This window comes from Panthera onca, chromosome E3 (genome assembly GCF_046562875.1).
Source record: "Panthera onca isolate mPanOnc1 chromosome E3, mPanOnc1 haplotype 2, whole genome shotgun sequence".
NCBI lineage: Eukaryota > Metazoa > Chordata > Mammalia > Carnivora > Felidae > Panthera > Panthera onca.
In genome coordinates this window covers 34,584,812-34,603,332 of record NC_138354.1, presented here as the reverse complement: position 1 = coordinate 34,603,332, position 18,521 = coordinate 34,584,812, and the positions used below count along the sequence as shown (strand labels likewise).

The 18,521-nt window shown below is 45.0% G+C and overlaps 2 protein-coding genes across 4 annotated transcripts in view; one reads left to right on the top strand and one right to left on the bottom strand.

Moving 5' to 3' along the window:
- Positions 1-2,558: 2,558 nt before the first annotated feature.
- Positions 2,559-8,830, bottom strand: TMEM186 (transmembrane protein 186). 2 transcript variants are annotated; one of them, XM_060648448.3, is made up of 2 exons: positions 8,719-8,830; positions 2,559-4,964 (listed from the first exon to the last, which is right to left on the bottom strand). In XM_060648448.3, the coding sequence occupies exons 1-2, from the start codon at positions 8,719-8,721 to the stop codon at positions 4,323-4,325; spliced, it is 645 nt and encodes a 214-aa protein (XP_060504431.1). In that variant the 5' UTR covers positions 8,722-8,830; the 3' UTR covers positions 2,559-4,322. The 2 variants fall into 2 exon arrangements, with proteins under 2 accessions (XP_060504431.1, XP_078296117.1); XM_078439991.2 differs by having other exon boundaries at positions 2,559-6,239; positions 8,719-8,759.
- An 83-nt stretch (positions 8,831-8,913) lies between these two features.
- PMM2 (phosphomannomutase 2) overlaps positions 8,914-18,521 on the top strand; it is a 30,280-nt gene continuing 20,672 nt past the window's right edge. The window contains exon 1 of one of the 2 annotated variants that reach the window (XM_060648452.3): positions 8,914-9,051. In XM_060648452.3, coding sequence (XP_060504435.2) covers positions 8,986-9,051 — 66 coding nt within the window. In that variant the 5' untranslated portion in view covers positions 8,914-8,985. The remainder of the gene's footprint in view (positions 9,052-18,521) is intronic. The other variant, XM_060648451.3, reaches the window with a different exon arrangement.

The window sequence follows — 18,521 nt, the reverse complement described above, 5'->3', positions numbered from 1 at the left end:
ACCTCCCAGGGTGGTGATACTATGGAGCAGTGACTGGCAACCCAGGCTACAGGTAAGAATCGCCCGGACAATGGCAACGGCTGGTCGTGGGCCTGGGCAGCAATATTTTTAAAAAGCTCCCCAGGTGATTCTGCACACGGAACCAGAGCTGAGAATGTATTCTTTAAGGGGGGGAAAAATTGGCCAGGGAACACAGAGTCCACAGAGGCAGGAGTTACTCTGGTGTTTTCTGTCTACTAGAGTCTGTTTCAGAAATAGACTGAAATAGACTAAAATTCCAGCCTGGCTGCATTTCAGAATTGGCTTCGAGACTGTCAAAAATACAGATTCTGGGGACCCACCCCTGACATAACTAAAATCTCTGGGGGTGACGTTCACTCAGGTTAATAGCTTAGAACTAGACCGACACCAGGGACTATTTGAGTTAATTCTTATCTTTAATGAGGTCAAAGTCAAATCGTTAATACCGCCTGAGACATTTTATAGGCAAAGACTGTCTTTGGGGAAAGGGGTTCACAGTCTTTGAAGGAGCTGGTAAGCGGGTGAGGGAACAGTATGGAAGGAAACCAAGAGCTACATGTAATTGCTATGTAACTGACTCTTCTCTATACAAGTGAATCTTCACTAACAACTTCTTGAGCATAAAGAACACCTGTTATACAGAGAAAGAGGGGAGGGGAGGGGAGGGGAGGGAGGGAGGGGGGGAGAGAGCACACATGCCCAAGAGTGCTCTATACAGACATTGGGGAGAAAGGTTTCCAGACAGAGGGAACTGCCAACGCAAAGACCCTGAGGCTGGAGCATCCTTGATTACTGAAGGGACAGCAAACTGGATATGACTGGCAGTGGTTGAAGACAGAGCTGTGGATAAGACACAGCTGGGGACAGGGGTGGACCCAGACCACGTTAGACCTTGTAGGCCACGGTGAGCACTTCAGTTTTTACCGCAATGCCGTGGTTTGTTTGTTTATTATCACTGGCTGCTGTGAGAACAGGCTCTAGATGGGTAAGGATAATAGAAGCAGCAGGCTGCAACAACCCAGGGAACATACGAGGGCAGTGTGGATCAGAATGGCAGGAGGTGGACAGGGTGAGAGGTGGTCAGCTTCTGGTTGTAGTTTTAAAATAGAGTCAGCATTGGGGTGTCTGGGGTTAAACATCCACCTTCACCTCAGGTCACGATCTCACAGTCTGTGAGTTCGAGCCCCGCGTCGGGCTCTGTGCTGCCAGCTCAGAGCCTGGAGCCTGCTTCAGATTTTGTGTCTCCCTCTCTGCCCCTCCCCCCGCTCATGCTCGGTCTCTCTCTGTCAAAAATAAGTAAACATTAAAAAGAAGTTGTTTAAATAAAGTCGCATAAAACAAGTCAATGGAACCACATGCCATTTACCTTGAAGAAAGAGGCCCCGGGGACGCCCAGGCTCTGGGTCACTGCTCAGTGGGGGTTCTCCTGTGTGCAGAGCCGTTGTGTCTGGGAAAACCATAGATATGCCCAGGCAGTGGGTGCCCAGTGTCCCCAAACATCTGAGGGACACAACCACACACTCCCCAGACTTCAGTCTCCAACCACAGGAATGAATTCACACCAGCTGGCATTTAATAGAGAATTCAAATCCATGATCCTACCACCTTTCATTTGCATCTTTAACTAAAACTGAACACAAATTAAACAGTGCTGTTTTCAGGGCACCTGGGTGGCTCAGTGGGTTGAGCATCAGGCTTTTGATTTTGGCTCCAGGTCATGAGCTCATGGTTCATGAAATCGAGCCCCACGATGGGCTCTGCGGTGACAGTGCAGAGCCTGCTTGGGATTCTCTCTTTCCCTCCCTCTCTGCTCCTCCCTTGCTCACACTAAGTAAATAAATTTTAAAAAGAAAATAAAAAGTGAAGGACCAACCACATCCACTCGGTGGAATATTTTGCAATTTCTGAATTTGTTTTTGCATAAAGAGTATGATTTGAATGAGGGGCGCCTGGCTGGCTCAGTCAGTAGAGCGTGCGACTCTTGATCTTGGGGAGTTCGAGCCCCACGATGGGTGTGGAGTCGACTTCAAAAAAATAAAGGACACCTAGGTGGTTCAATCGGTTAAGCATCTGACGTCAGCTCAGGTCACGATCTCATGGCTTGTGAGTCCAAGCCCCACATCAGGCTCTCTGCTGTAGGCACGGAGCTCACTTCAGATCCTGTCCACCTCTTTCTGCCCTTCCCCTGCTCGCTTGTGCACTCTCTCGTGCTCTCTCTCTCTCAAAATAAAGATTTAAAAATATTAAAAAAAATAAATACACAAATTAAAAAAAATTTTTTTTAAGGAGGATTTGGGGCTCCTGGGTGGCTCAGTCAGTTAAGCACCTGACTTTGGCTCGGGTCATGATCTCGCGGTCTGTGAGTCTGAGCCCCGTGTCAGGCTCTATGCTGACAGCTCAGAGCCCAGAGCCTGCTTCAGATTCTTTGTCTCCCGCTCTCTCTCCCGTTACCCACTCACACTTGGTCTCTCTCTCCAAAAATAAATAACTTTCCCCAGTTTTACTGAGATAGAATTGACATATAACATCGTATCAGCTTAGGATATACAACATAATGATTTATGCACGTATATATTGCAAAATGATTATGACAAGGTCAGTTAACATCAGGCATCTCACATAGTAATGAGGTATTTTTTTTCTTGTGACAGAATATTCTTAATGTGTTTACAAGTAAGATAGCTATGTTACATGAAGCAAAAAAAAAAACCAATTCCAGGTACAGGATAACATCTATGTTTTTAAAAAGGCTGAAAGCACGGTAAGATACCACCTCCTGCCCATCAGGAGGATGTGGAGAAGCCAGAACCCTCGTGCATGGCTGAGACGGGTAAAAAAGGACATGGCGGCTGTGGGAAAGTTCGGCGGTTCCTCAAAAACTTGCACACAGTCACCGTAAGATCCAATATTTCCGCCTGTCCGCCTGTCGGCATCCAGGAGCCCCAAAAGAAGCGACAGCAGGGACTTGTGCGCCAAATCTGACAGCAGCACTGTTCCCAACAGCCAAAAGGTGGAAACTATCAAAATGTCCATCAACAGACAGATAAGCAAACTGTGGTCTACACTGTGGTTATCCAGCCATGAAAAGCAATGAGGCTCTCACACAGGCTACAGCATGGATGCACGTTGGAAACATCATGCCAGGTGAAAGAAGCCAGACACAAAACCACAGTGGGCGATTCCGTTTACGTGGAATGTCCAGAAAAAGCAAATCCACGGAAACAGAAAGCAGATGACTGGTTACAAGGCCGGAGGGAGGGGGAGATGGGAAATGACCGTTTAATGGGTACAGAGTTTCTCCTTGGGATGATGAAAATGTTCTGGAAGTGAGCAGATGTGATGGCTGCACAACGCTGTAGGCGTCCTTAATACCACTGAAGTGTACATTCAAAAATGGCTGAAGGAATACATTTACATGATGTGTGTTTTAACACAATAAAAGACTGGAAGTCCCCACAATAAAGCATCTAGTCACTGACTTCTGAGTGGTGGAACTGTTGACGATCACCTCTTCCTTCCTCTTTATTTTGCTACAGACTGTGAAACAAACATCTATTACTAACCACTAATCGTGCACACAACTAGCTTTAGCTTACAAAAGAACGCACCAGAACACAGCTCGCCTGGTTTTATCCACCAGAGCCTTCGGACAGGAGGGCCCCAGGCCACAACCTTGGCAAAGGGATGCTGCGCTCGCCTGGCCAGCACCCTCCGCCGCGGTCACACGACCCGCCTCTACCTGGGCTTCTTCCCGTCCTTTCCTGCTGCTGAGGCCCCAATGGGGGCGGCACAGGCCTCGGGTAAGCCCTACTGACTGCCTGGAAGCTTTTCAGCACACGTCACCTTTGTACTGACCTTGACATTTACCGTTTATTTTCACACCCATGCCAGGAGACAGGATTTTTCCCTTTCTCAGATGTGAAAACCAGGGTTGAGAGACACGGGGACTCCAGGACAGGCAGTCGAGAACTGACAGCACCCGCGTCTGCTCAAGCCATGTCCTGAGCTTGCTCTGCCTCACCTCCCTGACTTCCGATTTCGCGGCACTGCCCTGCCTGAGTGAACCGGACACAGCTTCCTCCGAGAACCAGCTGTGAACTTCTGGCCGTTATCTGACTAAATGTCACACAAATGCAGTATGGATTGGTACCAAGGGCCTCTTTCCAAAACGCGATCACTAGCTTCTGTCTTAGGACTCTGTGCATCCCAAAAGACGGGTGCCCAGAGGCCCTGCCGAAGTCTTCAGGTGCCCAATCCCCTGTTTCATCCTCGGCCTTCCTGCTGGAGACCCAGCTCCCAATTCACTTGAGGGAGTCCAGCGTCCCAAACACCTGCGCGAAACGCTCTCTGTCCACGATGCGTCCGTAGCGAAGGGTGAGGTAGAAGGTCTCCTTCCCACTGTACTGCTGGATACGCACAAACAGCTCCTGGGCCCGGTCCTTGGTTTCCGTCATGGGGATCACGTCGGCCACGGGGCAGTCCGTGTCCTGCCGCCGGCCCCAGAAGGTCAGGTGCGCCACCCGCAGCACAGTGCCCGCCTCGTTCACATACAGGATGCCCACCAGCCTCCGGAAGAAATAGCTCATCCAGCAGAGCATGGCCAGGGCAAAGCCAGCCACCCCGCCCGCGACACACAGGGAGCCGAGCGTCACGAAGCCCTGCGAGTACCAGTAGCAGCCAGGCGGGAGGGCCAGCACCGTGAGGGCCGTCTGTGCCACCTTCAGCCGAGACAAGTACCCGAAGGCTCTGATGGCGTCAAACCGGTAGACCATCTGGAAGTTCTCTGTCTCCACGCTTGCCGCTTTCTCCTTCAGGGCGGGGCACCCGCTCCCCACCCACCTCCCCGGATCCCGGCCAGTGACTGTGCGGCACCACAGCCCGCAGACAGGCCTTCTCCACAGGGCCGGGCCGGGCCGCCGAAGCACAGCACGGAGGAGGGCAGCCTGGAAGGGAGAAAGGAGACCACTGCTCTCAGGGAACTCAGCCATGCTGATCATGCGACGAACGTTTGCGGAGCATCTCACCCACCAGCTCCCGCCAACCCTGCGAGGTTGCCTTTACTGCCAGAGACGGAGGGACAGAGAAAGCCAGATGCTTTAACTCACGGGATCTTCATACAAGCAGTGCAAGACAGGCGCTCCCTGTGGTTGACCCTTGAACAATGGAGGCGTGAGGGATGGCCACCCCCATGCAGTCAAAAATCCACATGTAGCTTTTGACTCCTCAAAAACCTAACTACTAATAGCCTACGGCTGACCAGGACCTAAACCGATAAGTCGATTAACACATATTTTGTATATTACATGTATCATACGCCGTATCCTTACAGCAAAGTCAGCTAGAAAAAAGAACGAGATTACGAAAACCGTAAGAGAAAACACATTTACGGAGCTGTACTGTATTATCCAGACCATTCAGTTTACGTTGTTCACAAGATGAATCGTCTGTCAGTACACAAATCGATACTGCCTTACAGGATACGAAACATCAACAGGTGTTTTGTTACCTGCCAACACTAGACACAAAAACAGAAAGATAATAAGGGAGATGCCTATTTATTTGTAAGTAGGATGATTCAAGGATTGATAACAAAGACGCACTAGTAGGATCCTTTGATGGTGGCCTAGTGTAACCCTGTGTAACCATACGGCTGTTTCACAGGGGCCTCGCCTATACACTAAGGAATGAATGGTTAGAAAGTTTTCATGGCCTACCATGTCCCAGTTGGATTCATAATACACACTACCGGAAACACTGTTTTTTAAAAAACCACTTAGCTATGACGATAGACTGATATGCCATCTCTCCAGTTAGGAGAGGGGGGCATACTGGACCCCAACGTAACTCTTTGAGAGCAACGTGACAAAACAATAAGACACATCATTAATTTTATATTAAATTATCACCCACCTTATGCCTCTAAGGACAGGCCATCCACTTGCGGGCGAATCTTGCATATGACGTCCTGCCCAATGAATACCCAGGCGATGATGCAGTCCTACACAGTTCCTGCCGTACAGTTACCAGATTTTCACACGGAGACACTCGCGCGCACACACACACACACACAACAGGTCAGTTTAACCGTACGGCATGACGACTATTTAGTATTCATTACGTGGAAGGGGTCTTTGTCCTCGTCATCTTTACGCTGAGCAGGCTGCGGGCGAGGCAGAGGACAGGCTGGTCTGGCCGTCTCGGGGGAGGCGGAGGCAGAGCTAGAGGAGGTGGAAGAGGAGGCAAGAGGGGCAGGCACACCCGGTGTAACTTCACGGACACACCTTGTAACTACCGTTTGACTTCTCTGCCTTTTCATCTCTCTGAAAATGTTTCTATAGGGTACCAGCCCTTCTTCCACCACTTGCTTTAGTCTCAGTGCCCGTATCACAGAAGGGTCCATGTTGTGAAAGAAGTCAAAAGCCGTCCTGAATAATCGAAACCCTTCTGCCAGGTTGTCTAACGTCAACTTGTTTTCTGGCGCCGCTTCTCGCGCATCTTCATCCGGCACCGGTCCGGAAGCTCTCGCCTCCGCCGACTCACCCTCTGTTAACTCCTCTGGTGCGGTGACTCTGGGCGCCTGAGGTGGCAACTCATCTACTGCCTCTTGGGCGGGGGAAGCTGCTTCCCCTGCTATCTTGACATTTTTTTTTTTTTTTCAACGTTTTTTATTTATTTTTGGGACAGAGAGAGACAGAGCATGAACGGGGGAGGGGCAGAGAGAGAGGGAGACACAGAATTGGAAACAGGCTCCAGGCTCCGAGCCATCAGCCCAGAGCCTGACGCGGGGCTCAAACTCAAGGACCGCGAGATCGTGACCTGGCTGAAGTCGGACGCTTAACCGACTGCGCCACCCAGGCGCCCCTTGACATTTTTTAAGCCAAACCTCTTTCGGAAATTATCAAACCATCCTTTGCTGGCACTAAATTCTCCAGCCTTGGATCCTTCACCTTCCTTTTGCTGTAAGTGGTCATACAATGACTTTGCTTTTTCTCGAATCGTGTTAGAGTCTATAGGTATGCCTCTCCTATAGCGATCCTGCACCCACGTAAAAGCTGCATTTTCAATACGAGATAAAAAGCTGTCTCGCAGAAAGTGCAATGTGCTCGCGCCTGCTGGCGTAGCTGCCGCCACAGCCTCACGGATTTCCTTTTCCTTTTTTACAATGGTCGTTACGCTGGATTCATTCATCTTGAAATGACGGGCCACTGCAGACGCAGACCTTAATCTACGGTACATGTCAAGCAATTCGACTTTTTCTTGTAATGTCGTGACCTTTCTCTGCCTCTTGGGAGCGCTTCCAGAATCACCAGTGGTGTTTCGTATGGGTCCCGTGGTGTTATTCAAGGTTTACAGTATTGCACTAAACGTGATGAAAAATATGCAAGAACCACGGGATCACTTTTTACAGCCATTTGAAATTTACGAGTGACGAACTGATCTCTCGGAGATTAGCAACACACAGTTTTAAGCTTGGAAATCACAACACTTGAGATCCCCACAGCAAGAGGAGGTGGCTATGATATTCTTACAGTCGTAGAGTATGTACTGCAGTTAATTTTATGGAGTTATTTAATACTGCATCTTTGTTTCCATTTCTCTCAACTATGAACGATGCCATGTACAGTCTGTACATTTTGATAAACCTTTTTGTAACAAACTTGTGTATTATACTTCATGGAAGTAAATGATAAATTAGCATCTACATATATTTTATGCATTCATGATACATCTTTTTTTTTTTTTTTCCAGTATTCCTAGGCTATGCAGTTCATCTGCTGGTTTTCTCAAATTGGAGCAAATCTCCAAAAAAAACTTCACAACATATATATTTTTTTAAATCTGCGAAGAAGTGGGCCCACACAGTTCAAACCCGCATTGTTCAAGGGTCAACTGTACTTTACCACGGAGAAAACTAAACCCAGAGAAGGCTAGAAACATACCCAAAGACACACACCCGGTGAGTGTGGCAGAGTCTGACCCCCAAACTGGTCCTATTTCCTTCAGGGAGTTCAAAGAGGTACAAGAAAGGCGACACAGCCTCCATTCATTCAGCACGTATCTAGGGACGACCAACTCTGGGCTGGGCACTGAAGACGTAAGGCTATATGAACATTTTCCCCAGCAGGAAGCCAAACAACAAATGTCCAAATGGGTAACAAATCTCTGCGATACTTATTCTGTCAGGTTAAAGCACCATCTTCGGTGCTGAAGGGAACCGCTGATTTCTTAGCCCTGTTTGGGGGAGGGGGAAGACCAGAGCAGGCGGGGATGGGAGGCGCCAACCCACAGCACAAGGTTTTTATTAGGTGCGCCGTTCTACACCCTGAGTAGGGCAGCGACAGATGCTTTGGACTTGGGGGCCAGTCACTAGCTGTAGCTCCTTGTGTAAGTTACTTCACTTCTCTGGGCCTCGGTTTCTTCCCCTTTCACAATGGGGGTTCACAACATACCACAAGAGATCATGGTTTCAAAGCTCTCAAATGCATTCAATGGACCCCAGGTTTGTGATGATCGGAGAGTGCCCTGTCGGCCCACGTGGCCCGGGCGTAGAAAGGCACGGCAAGCCTTAACCCACGCCGGAGCTCCCTCCCGCGGATCCTCCAAATCAGAACCCCAGAAATCCGCCTGCCTGCCTAACCTTGACCACGACCCCCAAGGCGCTTCACCTCCCGTACTTCCCCTCACCCGCCTCCTTACCATCGCGCGGATACCTGCCGCCGGAAGTGATTCCCCCCGCCCCCGGAACCTCTAACAGCGCCTGCTCGGCCGTAGGAGGTCGGCGTGTGGACGCATTGCATTCTGGGATTTGTGGTTCCTAAAGAGCAACTGACTCTAGTCCCAGACACGTGGGAATGGATCCTCCTTCTCCCAGCGTGCCCTGTGGCACGGGGGCCGAGCCCGGAAGTTCCGGGCCGAGTTCCTGGTTGCCAACGAGTCTCATCAAGTGCGGCTGGAAACGGGGACATGGCGGCGTCTGGCCCGGCGCTATGCCTCTTCGACGTGGACGGGACCCTGACCGCCCCGCGACAGGTAGGCGGCACCCGGCCGGCTGGCGGCAGCGGGTGCAGAGCCTCCTGCTGCTCACATTTGGGGCCGACGGCCGCCCAGGGTGGGGGTCGAGGGGCGGCTGAGGGCCGCCTACCTCCTCGACAAGGCTGAACTCCGTTCTGGGTGCCTTCCAGGGGTGAAACGGAAACTCGAAACACATCCCCAAGACCTCAGGGTGCTCGGAGAGATGAGACGGGCTGAAAAACCCTTGAAAGCAAACAACGTGTATGGGGTTGGAAAACGCAGTTTTGGACTCTCACCGCATGCCCTGAATTTGAACCCCAACTCAGCCCTCTTACCAGCTATGTTCCCTCCTCAGTCCTGTCACCTATGAGCTGCATCTTGCAACCTAATAGGAAAAACATAGGTTTCCAGGTCAAACAGACCTAATAGAGTCTCAACTTCACTCTGTTGACAGCTGTCTGACCTAGAGCAAATCACTGAACCCCTGAGTGGTTTTTTTGTTTGTTTGTTTTTGTTTGTTTTTTATTTGTTAATTTTTAATTTACATCCAAGTTAGCATATAGTGCAACAATGATTTCAGGAGTAGATTCCTTAATGCCCTTACCTATTTAGCCCATCCGCCTGCCACAACCCTTCCAGTAACCCTCTGTTTGTTCTCCATATTGAAGAGTCTTTTATGTTTTGTCCCCCTCCATGTTCCCGAAATCCCACATCCCTCCCCTTCCCTTGTGTTTATCACTTCTGTGTCTTAAGTCCTCATATGAATGAAGTCATATGATATTTGTCTTTATCTGACTGTCAAATTTTGCTTTTCCGCTTAGTATAATACCCTCAAGTTCCATCCACGTAGTGGCAAATGACAAGATTTCATTCTTTTTGATTGACGAGTAATACTCCATTGTATATATATCCCACATCTTTATCCATTCATCCATCGCTGGACATTTGGGCTCTTTCCATACTTTGGCTATTGTTGATAGTGCTGCTGTAAACATTGGGGTGCATGTGCCCCTTCGAAACAGCATCCCTTTATTTCTTGGATGAATACTTAGTAGTGCAATGGCTTGGTCGTAAGATAATTCTATTTTTAATTTTTTGAGGAGCCTCCATACTGTTTTCCAGAGTGGCGGCAACAGCTTGCATTCCCACCAGCAATGAAAAAGAGATCCTCTTTCTCCACATCCTCGCCAACATCTGTTGTTGCCTGAGTTGTTAATGTGAGCCATTCTGACAGGTGTCAGGTGGTATCTCATTGTGGTTTTGATTTGCATTTCCCGGATGATGAGTGACGTTCAGCATTTTTTCATGTGTCGGTTGGCCATCTAGCTGTCTTCTTTGGAGAAGTGTCTATTCATGTCTTTTGCCCATTTCTTCACTGGATTCTTTGTTTTTTGGGTGTTGACTTTGATAACTTCTTTATAGATTTTGGATACTAACCCTTTATATGATTTGTCATTTGCAAATATCTTCTCCCATTCCGTCGGTTGCCTTTTAGTTTTGCTGATTGTTTCCTTCGCTGTGCAGAAGCTTTTTATTTTGATGAGGTCCCGGTAGTTCATTTTTGTTTTTGTTTCCCTTGCCTCCGGAGACGTGTTAAGAAGTTGCTGCGGCCAAGGTCAAAGAGGTTTTTGCCTGCTTTCTCCTCGAGGAGTTTGATGGCTTCCTGTCTTACATTTAGGTCTTTCATCCAGTTTGAGTTTATTTTTGTGTCTGGTATAAGAAAGTGGTCCAGGTTCATTCTTCTGCATGTCGCTGTCCAGTTTTCCCAGCATCATTTGCTGAAGAGACTGTCTTTATTCCATCGTATATCCTTTCCTGCTTTGTCAAAGATTAGTTGACCATACGTTTGTGGGTCCTTTTCTGGGTTCTCTATTCTGTTCCATTGATCTGAGTGTTTGTTCTTGTGCCAGTACCATACTGTCTTGATGATGACAGCTTTGTAATACAGCCTGAAGTCCAGGATTGTGATGCCTCCTGCTTTGGTTTTCTTTTTCAAGATTGCTTTGGCTTTTTGGGGTCTTTTCTGGTTCCATACAAATTTTAGGATTATTTGTTCTAGCTCTGTGAAGAATACTGGTGTTATTTTGATAGGGATTGCATTGAATCTGTAGATTGCTTTGGGTAGTATTGACATTTCAACAATATTTATTTTTCCTCTCCAGGAGCATGGAATATTTTTTCTTGTGTGTGTGTGTCTTTTTCAATTTCTTTCATAAGCTTTCTGTAGTTTTCAGTGTATAGATTTTTCACCTCTTTGGTTAGATTTATTCCTAGGTATTTTATGGTTTTGGGTGGCAATTATAAATGAGATCAATTCCTTGATTTCTCTTTCTGTTGCTTCATTGTTGGTGTATAGGAATGCAACCAATTTCTGGGAATTGATTTTCTATCCTGCCACTTTGCTGAATTCATGAATCAGTTCTAGCAGTTTTTTGGTGGAATCTTTTGGATTTTCCATATAGAGTATCATGTCATCTGTGAAGAGTGAAAGTTTGGCTGATTTGGATGCCTTTTATGTCTTTGTGTTGTCTGATTGCTGAGGCGAAGACTTCCAATACTGTGTTGAATAACAGTGGCGAGAATGGACATCCCTGTCTTGTTCCTGACCTTAGGGGGAAAGCTCTCACTTTTTCCCCGTTGAGGATGATATTAGCATTGGGTCTTTCATATATGGCTTTTATGATCTCGAGGTATGGTCCTTCTAGCCCTGCTTTCTTGAGGGTTTTTATCAAGAAAAAATGCTGTATTTTTTCAAATGTTTTCTCTGCATCTGTTGAGAGGATCATGTGATTCTTATCCTTTGTTTTACTGATGTGATGAATCACATTGATTGTTTTACAGATATGGAACCAGCCCTGCATCCCAGGTATAAATCCTACTTGCTCGTGGTGGATACTTTTTTTAATGTATTGTTGGAATTGGTTTTGGAATCAAGGTAATGCTGGCTTCGTAGAAAGAGTTTAGAAGTTTTCCTTCCATTCCTATTTTTCGGAACAGCTTCAAGAGAGTAGGTGTTAACTCTTCCTTAAATGTTTGGTAGAAGTCCCTTGGAAAGCCATCTGGCCCTGGACTCTTGTTTTTGGGGAGATTTTTGATTACTAATTCGATTTCTTTACTGATTATGGGTCTGTTCAAATTTTCTATTTCTTCCTGTTTCAACTTTGGTAGTTTATATGTTTCTAGGAATTTGTCCATTTCTTCCAGATTGCCCATTTTATTGGTGTATAATTGCTCATAATATTTTCTTATTTATTTCTGCTGTGTTGGTTGTGATCTCTCCTCTTTCATTCTTGATTTTATTTATTTGTGTCCTTTTTCTTTTTGATCAAATTGGCTAGTGTTTTATCAATTTTGTTAATTCTTACAAAGAACCAGCTTCTGATTTCATTGATCTGTTTTTGTTGTTGTTGTTGTTGTTGTTGTTGTTTTGGTTTCAGTAGCATTAATTTCTGCTCTAATCTTTATTATTTTCTGTCTTCTGCTGGTTTTGGGTTTTATTTGCTGTTCTTTTTCCAGCTCTTTAAGGTGTAAGGTTAGGTTGTCTATCTGAGACCTTTCTTCCTTCTTTAGGGAGGCCTGGATTGCTATATACTTTCTTCTTATGACTGTCTTTGCTGTGTCCCAGATGTTTTGGGGTGTGGTGTTATCAGTTTCATTGGCTTCCATGTACTTTTTAATTTCCTCTTTGACTTCCTGGTTAGCCCATTCATTCTTTAATAGGATGTTATTCAGTCTCCAAGTGTTTGTTACCTTTCCAAGTTTTTTCTTGTGGTTGATTTCGAGTTTCATAGCGTTGTGGTCTGAAAATATGCACAGTATGATCTCCATCTTTTTGTAATTGTTGAGGGCTGATTTTGTCCCAGTATGTGATCTATTCTGGAGAACATTCCATGTGCACTGAAGAAGAGTGTATATTCTGCTTTAGGATGAAATGTTCTGAATATATCTGTTAAGTCCATCTGATTCATTGTGTCCTTCAAAGCCATTGTTTCCTTGTTGATTTTCTGATTAGATGATCTTTCCATTGTTGTAAGTGGGGTGTTGAAGTCCCCTACTATTATGGTATTATTATCTATGAATTTCTTTATATTTGTGACTAATTGATTTATGTATTTGGGTCCTCTCACATTTGGAGCATAAGTGTTTACAATTGTTAGGTCTTCTTGGTGGGTAGACCCCTTAAATTATGATATAATACCTTTCTTCATCTCTTGTTACAGTCTTTATTTTAAAGTCTAGATTGTTTGATATAAGTATGGCTACTCTGGCTTTCTTTTGTCAACCAGTAGCATGATAGATGGTTCTCCATCCCCTTACCTTGAATCTGAAGGTGTCTTTAGGTCTGAAGTGTGTCTCTTGTAAACAGCATATAGATGGATCTTGTTTTCTTATCCATTCTTTTGCCCTATGTCTTTTGATTGGAGCATTGAGTCCACTGACATTTAGAGTCAGTACTGAAAGATATGAATTTATTGCTATTATGTTGCCTGTAGAGTTGGAGTTTCTGGTGGTGTTCTCTGGTCTTTTCTAGTCTTTGTTGCTTTTGGTCTTTATGTATTTTTTTAGGGTTTGTTTTGTTTTGTTTGTCTTTTCTCCCCTCACAGAGTCGCCCTTAAAATTTCTCGGAGGGCTCATTTAGTAGTCACAAACTCCTTTAATTTTTGTTTGTCTGGGAAACTGTTTATCTCTCTTTATATTTTGAATGACAGCTTTGCTGAATAAAGAATTCTTGGCTGCATATTTTTCTGATTAAGTACATTGAATTTATCCTGCCACCCCTTTCTGGCCTGCCAAGTTTCTGTGCGTAGGTCTGCTGCAAACCTGATCTGTCTTCCCTTGTAGATTAGGGACTTTTTTTTTCCCTTGCTGCTTTCATGATTCTTCCTTGCCTGAGTATTTTGCGAATTTGACTATGATACGCCTTGTTGATGGTCGGTTTTTGTTGAATCTAATGGGGGTCCTCTGTGCTTCCTGGATTTTGATGTCTGTGTCTTTCCCCAGGTTAGGAAACTTTTCTGCTATGATTTGCCCGCATAACCCTTCCACCCCTTTTTCTCTCTCTTCGTCTTCTGGGACCCCTATGAGCTAGATGTTGTTCCTTTTAAATGAGTCACTGATTTCTCTAATCCTCAGACCTTGCTCTTTTGCCTTAGTCTGTCGCTTTTCTGCCTCATGCACCCTTGCCGCCCTGGATCCATTCGAGATTTCAGCTACCTCAGTTACAACATTTTTTATTTCATCCTGACTAGCTTTTACTTCTTTTATCTCCACAGAAAGTGATTCTAAACTATTTTCCACTCCAGCTAGTATTCTTATGATCGTGATTCTAAATTCTGGTTCAGACATCTTGCTTGTATCTGTGTTGGTTCATTCCCTGGCTGTCGTTTCTTCCTGCTCTTTCTCCTGGGGTGAATTCCATTGTTTCCTCATTTTGAAGGGAGAAAGGGAATTAATGAGGTTAAAAAAACTAAATTAAAAAAATTAAAATTAAAAACAACACACACAAAAATCAAATAAATGATGCTAGATCCTAGGTGTGTTTTGGTCTGGGTATTGAATTGTACTTGATAGATTAGAAGAAAAAGGGGAAAGAAAAAAAAGGAAATCGTTTGAAAATTTGAAAAAAATGAATACACTGAAATGGAATAAAATGAAATGATGAAAGTAAAACAGAATTAGAAAAAAAATTACACAGAAGTAAAAAATACAGTAGAAAAAATTAACGAAAAATATTTTTAATAAAAATTGAAAATGAAGTTTCTCTCTGCTGAGTTCTGTGGCTCAGGTTGTGCAGGGTGTTGTATTAATCCTCAAATCGGTTTTCAAGTTGTGCAGGATAGTTTAGTGTTGATCTGGCTGTGTTTCATGGATGCAAGACACAAAAAAACTTACATGCTGTTCCGCCATCTTGGCTCCTCCCATAACACCCCCCCAACCCGAGTGGTTTTAAATGGGGGCATTCCCAGTTCCATATGGTGTTGGTGAGGCTCGAATGAAATCGAACAAATTCACTAAAGTATCTTGGCTACGATAGGCTGGGTTCAGTAATAATAAATAGTAGCCGCTAGCACCCCTCCCCTCTCCACCCCCTTCTCCAGTAGAAGTGATCAAGGAGGCCCAGATTTTTGCAGACTGCCTCCTGAGAGCCTCCTTGGACTCCCGGAAGCTTGCTTCCCACTTCCTGATTTTGCTGCTACAGGCATGGATAGGTTTCAGTTAAGGTCTGCGTTTGTGGTGAAGCTCACTCTGACCTCCTCCTTGCACAGACTGGTCACTGAAGTGACCTCACTATCTTCACATTGTATCCCTACCTTCTTGATTTGGGCTGAGTGGTGGCAATGGTGTGCTCCACATTTCCACATTAAATGCATGTGGTTTTAGATCAGTTTGCCTTTCTGGCCCGCAGGTTCAGTGGATCTAGTGGTGATACTCAACTGCCTTGTTCTTCAAAGGCTCCTTTTGACACAGATTCAGCAACCAGCCTGCACTTGTGGACAGCTACAAGTTCTTGCTGGTCCAGAGCCAGAGTCAGCATTTCATTGTTCCTAAAGGGTCAGATAGCCAGAATTTTTGTCTTTGACAGCCATGTGGTCTGTAGTAACTAATCAATTCTAATGCAAAAGCAGCCATAGACGACAGGTAGACCAGCTTCATTCGGTTCCAATAAAACTTTACTGATTTGTTATGAAAACAAACAGCTGCTCCATTTGGCCCATTGGCTGTAATGGTCTATGGTTCACATTCCAAACCTTTTTAGAACCTTCTCCCTCTCAAGCCGTCTCCCTCTTTTACCCAAGTAGGATTTTTTTTTTCTTTTTTTTGAGAAAGAGCATGAGCCAGGGAGAGGGGCAGAGGGAAAGAGAACGAATCTTAAGCAGGCTCCCTGCTCAGTGTGGAACCTGATGGGGGCTTGATCCCACGACTCTGGGATCCTGATATGAGCTGAAATCAAGTCAGACACCCAACTGACTGAGTCACCCAGGCACCCTCCAAATAGGATAATTTTTGTTACCATTTTAAATAAAGGAAACTGAGATTCAGTGAAACCATGATCTCGATTTGTCACAGCAAATCTGGTACAAGTTTCTGGTCTACTGGGCATTGTTCTTTGCTAAGTTTCCCATTTTCTGCCATTGCTGTAAGACGGATGCTGTTCTGGCTCCTGGTTCTGCCATTCCAGAAGGTGCTTCTGACTCCCAGAAGGAATCAGGATAGATAAGCGTGCAGTATGAAATAGCAAAGAAACCCACAACGTATTCCCTTAAAATACCTGAAATATGATATTCTTGGCAGCAAACAATTTTAACACTGAAAAAAAAAGTCTTAATTTAAAAGAAAATTGTTTCTGTGTGCTGGGTGCTCCAGGTAAAAACAAATATACTTTACCAACAGATCTATTCATTATACAACCTTTCCCTTCCTCAATACACATATTCTCCAACACTGATAAGCACATTACAATCCGGAAGCAGAATAGGTTATCTTGCAGCTGCTAAAGGACGGTATGATGCAAACAGGTAAAATCTAGTTTGAATGGAGTCCAGAGCCTTGCACATATCCCTGTTTAAGTAGAATCTTCTTGGGCTGAATACTTTCCTAAGGACTGCCACACCATCTAAAAACAGTTGAGGGGCACCTGGGTGGCTCAGTCGGTAAGCATCTAACTCTCGGTTTCAGCTCAGGTCATGATCTCACGGTGTCATGAGTTCGAGCCCTGCATCGGGCTCTGTACTGACAGTGCAGAGCCTGCTTGGGGTTCTCTCTCCTCTCCCTCTCTCTCTGCCCCTCCCCCACTCACACTGTCTCTCTCTAAATAAATAATTTTTTTTTATTTGAAAAAAGAACTAAACATAAAAACAAAAACAGTTGAGACTCAGAATAAAAGTCTGTGAAAAGAAGGGAGGCACAAGCCTGAATGGGAAACAGTTGTTTCCCAGCTGTGTGTTAGAAAACATTCAGGCACCAGAACCACTGAAAAACTAGTATACAGCCATATCCCCACCACTTAAATTCAACACTGTTTGACATTAACTGTCTTTCTACTTGTTTATTCCGCGCTGTACCACTCCTTAAGCCATAGTCATCATGGTGCTTCACCACTAAATTTTTCATCCTGCATCTCTTGAGGACATCTGTGGTGACCACAGGGGCCATCGTCACACCTGGGAAAATTATCACCAGTTCCCTCATCTTATGTAATGCCCCAGTCCAGCAGTTGGCAGATGTTTTTCTGCACAAGGCCAGATGGTAAATAACTCGTTGAGACTGTGCAGGCGATGTGGTCTCTGTCACAACTAATCGACTGTGTTGTGGTGGCCACAGGCACTACACAAATGAATGGATATCGCTGTGTTGCTGTCGTACCTTGCAGAACTAGGCAGCGGGTCGGTGCTGGCCGCTGCGCCCTATTTTGCTGAGTCTTCTTTGCTGTCGTCGGTTTTCCTTTCTTGTCCCCAAAAAAAGTCTCTCATAGTTGGTTTTTTCAGAAGGTGAATTTTTTTTTATTAATTTTTATTTATTTTTCTTTTTTAATGTTTCTTTTTTAATTTACATCCAAGTTAGTTACCATGTAGTGCAACAATGATTTCGGGAGTAGATCCCTTCATGCCCCTTAGCCATTTAGCCCCTCCCCCCCTCCCACAGCCCCTCCAGCAACCCTCTCTTTGTTCTCCATTTTTAAGAGTCTCTTCTGTTTTGTCCCCCTCCCTGTTTTTATATTATTTTTGCTTCCCTTCCCTTATATTCATCTGTTTTGTATCTTAAAGTCCTCGTATGAGTGAAGTCATATGATATTTGTCTTTCTCTGACTAATTTCACTTAGCATAATAGCCTCCAGTTCCATCCACATAGTTGCAAATGGCAAGATACCATTCTTTTTGATTGCCAAGTAATACTCCATCGTATAAATATACCACATCTTTTTTATCCATTCAACCATCGATGGACGTTTGGGCTCTTTCCATACTTTGGCTATTGTTGATAGTGCTGCTGTAAACATTGGGGTGCGTGTGTCCCTTCGGAACAGCACACCTGTATCCCTTGAATAAATACCTAGTAGTCAGAAGGTGAATTTTTAACAGTCTTTGACCTTAATCTCAAGCTTTTGAATCTTTCTCTGTTTATTTTGTCCAGGGTGATTTATAAAGGATTCCTTGTAATTGTCAACACAAGAGTTATTTGGGAACATCACAACAACTTTGGTGTGTAATTATTTTGCTCTAAAGATGTCTCCTACAATGGGTAATTGAGATGCCTGTTGTGGTCACAAGCAGCTGGGTCTTATTTCCTGTCAAAAAAATATTTGCTGCCACTTGGAAGTGAAAGGGTGTCTTCTACAACCCATTCACATTGCAGACACATGTCTGATGGCCACAGTGCCTTGGAGCTCATCACTGTGCACAGGGGTTAAGATCACATAAATTGCAGCTTCGGGCTTCTGTTTGAAGATGGAAGTATTGCATTTTTTAAAAATTTATTTTAACATTTAT

Coding starts and splice junctions, on each gene's coding strand:
- TMEM186 (XM_078439991.2), bottom strand. CDS start 5,018: ATGATCAGCATGGCTGAGTTCCCTGAGAGCAGTGGTCTCCTTTCTCCC.